This window comes from Gambusia affinis, linkage group LG18 (genome assembly GCF_019740435.1).
Source record: "Gambusia affinis linkage group LG18, SWU_Gaff_1.0, whole genome shotgun sequence".
Lineage (NCBI taxonomy): Eukaryota > Metazoa > Chordata > Actinopteri > Cyprinodontiformes > Poeciliidae > Gambusia > Gambusia affinis.
Window position 1 is genome coordinate 24,958,668 of NC_057885.1, and position 4,576 is coordinate 24,963,243.

The window sequence follows — 4,576 nt, forward strand, 5'->3', positions numbered from 1 at the left end:
TTAAAACCAAAATCCCAATCCAGAAGATCCCAGAGGAAACCAGAACAAAGTTTTAATCTCTGCAGACCTCAAGGCCTCAGTAAAGGTCAGAGGTCATTACTCAACAGTATGGAAGAAAAACTGCCTCCATCAGGGAGTTCAAAGGTCAGAGTCACTGGAGACCCAACAGAACACAAAGACCGTCTGATTTCTACCAAGAACATCTTGATGATCCCAAAGAAGGAAACGTTCTGAGGATTTTCTACAAAGTTTGGATCAAGTTGGATCTGCTGTGAAACCAGAACATCAGAAACAGAAACTCAGATTCACTCAGAGACTTTTCTCTGAAGCTAACAGAAGCTAACAGAAGCTAACAGCTTCACCACACAGACCTGCTAACCAATCAGAATCAGGCTAAAGGCTAAACTGTGACTCACATCCAGCAGTCGGTCCGTGTTGCGTTCAGGGTCAGTTTGTCATTCTGGGAATGAACAGCGAACAAAAACTGTAAGAAGACGAAGCCAAGAAACGACAATAAAGACAAAACAACAAAAAAAAAAACAACAAAAAAAAAACAAAAAACAAACGGTTCTGAGTGTAGATAAGGAAGGTGGTTAGTGATAGTTAACCCTATACTAGTAGTAATGGTTAACCCTTTTCTAGACGATGTTAAAGGTTCTCTAAAGGTTTATAGTTTCAACATTGTGCAGAACAGAATCAATCTGCTGCATCAAACAGACTGAAAACTCTTTATTCCCATCAGGATGAATCTGATCCACCATCAAGCTGCTCAGCAGCATCATATTTACCAACAGCTACTTCAGTTTTCCACCTTTACTGACCGACTGTGTGACTGATTTTAAAATCAGTTTCTGTCCTTCGTTGCTCAGTCGGTTCTGTTCAGTTGATGCCAGAAGTTCTGGACTCAAACTCTGTTTCACAGCAGCCAGATGCTGATCCAACATGGTTCTTCTTCAGACTTTTGTTCCGTCTGATTTCATGATGAGCTGCAGCAGCTGGGAAACGCTGCATGTTGCCAGTAAAACAGTGAAAACTGTGAAGCTTTGATGCTGGACCTAAAAGACGTTTCTCATGTTTTGAGGTGAAAACTGCTGGGATCCAGATGTTTCTAAAACCCACCGACACTCTGTGACGGTTGTGACATCAGAGGCTTTAATGTTCATGATGAACTTCATGTTCATTTTACTAAAACATTTTACTGGAATGTTTTGGCTCATCAACAGGAAGCCAATGACTTCTGGACAGTTTACAGATCTAGATGCATTAGATCAGGGGTGTCAAACTGCAGTCCTCGAGGGCCGCTGCTCTGCAACTTTTAGATGTGCCTCTGCTGCACCACACCTGAATAGAATAATTAGGTCGTTAGCAAGGTTCTGGAGAACTGATCTACACAAGGAGGAGGTAATTAAGACAATTCATTCCAGTGTTTTGTACCTGTGGCTCATCTAAAAACAGCAGGACAGCAACTGGAGGACTGGAGTTTGACACCTGTGCTCTAGATGCTCTAGATCTAGACGCTGGTTGTCAACAGCTGGACCAGTTCAAACTGGGAGGGATTATGGGTAATGCCCAGGGGTCAAAGGGCACAGGGGCCCTAAATCCTGGAGCCCAAAGAATCCCTGACAGGTTCACTCTGGGTTTGTTCACCTCCTTTATTGTCCATTTGATCAATAAATTCATCAGAATCTAGAATTTAAGAATCTATTTTAAAATGTTCTGGAGTTTTAAACAATGTTTGGATGAGACTAAAGTATTTTATCAATCTGGGCCCCGTAGATTGTTCAGTTCAGGGTTTATTTTGATATAATATCATGTAAAGTATTAAAACTGCGTCTCTCACAGTTTCTCTGTCTTGGTTATTATAGAAAACTCTACATGTGACAGGAATTAAAGCCAAAACTATTTAATAAAAGTCTCAACATTAAAACAGTTTTAGTGTCTAAGTTTGTTAAAGTTTCTTCAGGTGAATCTATTCACAGCGTTGGCATGTGAACCTTCAGCTGAGACACAAACAGGAAACTGGACGACCGCAGAGTCTGTTAGCGCCAGTTAGCAGAAAAACCACCAACTGCTGCAAATGCTTCGACACAGAGAGCAACTTTAGAGAACAAAACATATAATATAATATAAATATAAATATTAATAATAATATAAATATAAATATAAATATAAATATAAACACAAATATAAATATAGATATAAATATAAATATAAACATAAATATAAATATAAATATAAATATAAATATAAATATTAATATAAACATAAATATAAATATAAATATAATTATAAATATAAATATTAATATAGATATAAATATAAATATAAATATTAATATTAATATAAATATAAATATAAACACAAATATAAATATAAATTTTAATATAAATATTAATATAAATATGAATAAATATTAATATATTTAAACTACATTAAGAACCAAACATCACTAAACGTCCCGACAGTCTGGAAACAGAATCCAATCAGAACAGAAACGATAATTTAATACATTTATCATGTTAAATGATAAATATGTTCATTGATATTTATAGAAGTTAATTCAAAATATTTACATCAATAAATTATATTTTTATGTTCTAAAATAGTTTAAATAGTAAAACTATTTATTTGTTTGATGTTAAAAACAGATTATTAGTTATAATCAATAAATATCTGATATCTGAATAAAACCTGAGAAGATTCTGTTATTTAGTTTATTTAGTTTATTTTGTTTTCTATCAGTTTAACAGTTTGTGGCTCCAGAAAACTAATAAATCCAAGAAAACATTTTTACCTCCGTTTGGTTTCTGTTGTTTCCTCTGTAATATTTGAACATCACTGTAAGTTAAACTTTCCTCTCCATCTTCCTGATCATCTGTAAAAAATAATCAATCAATAGTTTAAAAATGTACAGATGAATAAAAACATGTTGAACTTTTGCAAATATGAACTTAAAAATAAAAACTAAAAAACTAAAATAATTAACATTGATCTCACCTTTAGATTTCCTGTTAATGTGACGTTTGACCAGTAAAACCAGTAGAACCAGTAGAACCAGTAGAACAACAGCTGATAGAGACGAGAGAGCATAGAGGAGAAACTGTGAGGAAGATGAAGATGAAGATGGAGGAGGAGTTGATGGGGAAGATGTGGTTGATGGTTTCTCTAAAATAAAGTTTTAATAAGTTATAAATTCATATAAAACTTAAAGTTCAGGATTTATTTAACCTCTCTGACCTCTGACCTTTGACAGAGATCCTGCTGGATGGAGACTCTCCATGACCTCTGATGTTACATTTATAGAGGCCTTCATCAGATTTCTTCACTGAGTTGAGGGTCATGTGAATGACTCACGCCTAGCCATCTTTATAGAAAGCAGCTGGGAGGTTGTGGGTTGGATTCCTTGCTCTGCAGCTCAGAGTGACGTCATCTCCCTCCATCACAGGGAGGACAGGACTCTGCAGGATCACTGATCCACCTCAACACAGAGACAAACTACAGCATTTCATCCATTTCCACACAGCTTCAGCAACACTAACTCCACAGTCTGATCTTACCAGAGACAGAGAGCTGGATGCTGCTGCTGCTGCTGCTGCTGCTGCTGCTGCTGCTGCTGCTGCTGCTGCTGCTGCTGCTGCTGGAGGATCCAGACCTGGACTCACACCAGTACAGACCAGTATCATATGGCTGTATGTAGTTCATATTACAGACAGAACCATTTAATTTCCCCCATCCATCTTCACATGTCTTCCTGGTTCCTTTGGTTGTGTTTCTCCTCACAGTCCATCCATCAGATCTGTTTTCATCCTCACAGATCAGAGTCACTGATTCATATTCAAAGAACTGAGATCTGCTGGGATTCACAGTCAGATAAACTGGGAGAACTGGAAAATAAAATCATCATGATTTCAGTTGCTGAGAAAAAACATCTGAAATTAAGAAATTTTTAAATAACATTTGAAAATGTAAAATGTTTTTCTAGATATTTTTACTAACCTTTAATCCCAGTAGAGCTCAGCAAAGAGGCCAGAACTGAAAAAAAATTAAATATTTAGATCAAAAACTAAAACTCTTTGAAACATGACTAGCTATGAGAATAATTATAAATGTAAAAATCCTCTGATTTTCTTAAAGTTTTGACTCCAAACTGTAATAAAACCATGAGAAACCTGCCGGCCAGCAGAAGTCCGACCCAAACGGATCAGAAAGTGTTTGTACTCACAGAGTGAAGCTGGTAGAGATGTTGGTCTCATCGTAGCTCTGACTGATCTGAAGCTTCAGTTCAGCTGCTGTCACTGAGCTGAACCCGCCTCCTTCCTCCACATCAAGGGATCAGAGCAGCAGACAAACCTTCACAGGATGAAACTCACATTTCACTCAGGAACCACCTTCATACCAGCAGTGAGAAGCAGGACGGTTGGTTAGTTTAGTTTCTGTTCAACACTAAATGGAAACGTGTCAAAATGTCGACATGAATGATTCACTGCAGAAGTACAACTGGAGGAAGGATGTTGGACATGGAGATGTTGTGGAGGAGGGACAGAGGAAAACCAGAGAAGGTTCCTGATGGAGATCA

The 4,576-nt window shown here is 36.9% G+C and overlaps 1 protein-coding gene across 1 annotated transcript; it reads right to left on the bottom strand.

Moving 5' to 3' along the window:
• Positions 1–3,356: 3,356 nt before the first annotated feature.
• On the bottom strand, positions 3,357–4,576 carry LOC122820120 (trinucleotide repeat-containing gene 18 protein-like). Its single transcript, XM_044097294.1, has 4 exons — positions 4,223–4,576; positions 3,997–4,032; positions 3,558–3,884; positions 3,357–3,478 (listed from the first exon to the last, which is right to left on the bottom strand). The coding sequence occupies exons 1-4, from the start codon at positions 4,251–4,253 to the stop codon at positions 3,357–3,359; spliced, it is 516 nt and encodes a 171-aa protein (XP_043953229.1). The 5' UTR covers positions 4,254–4,576.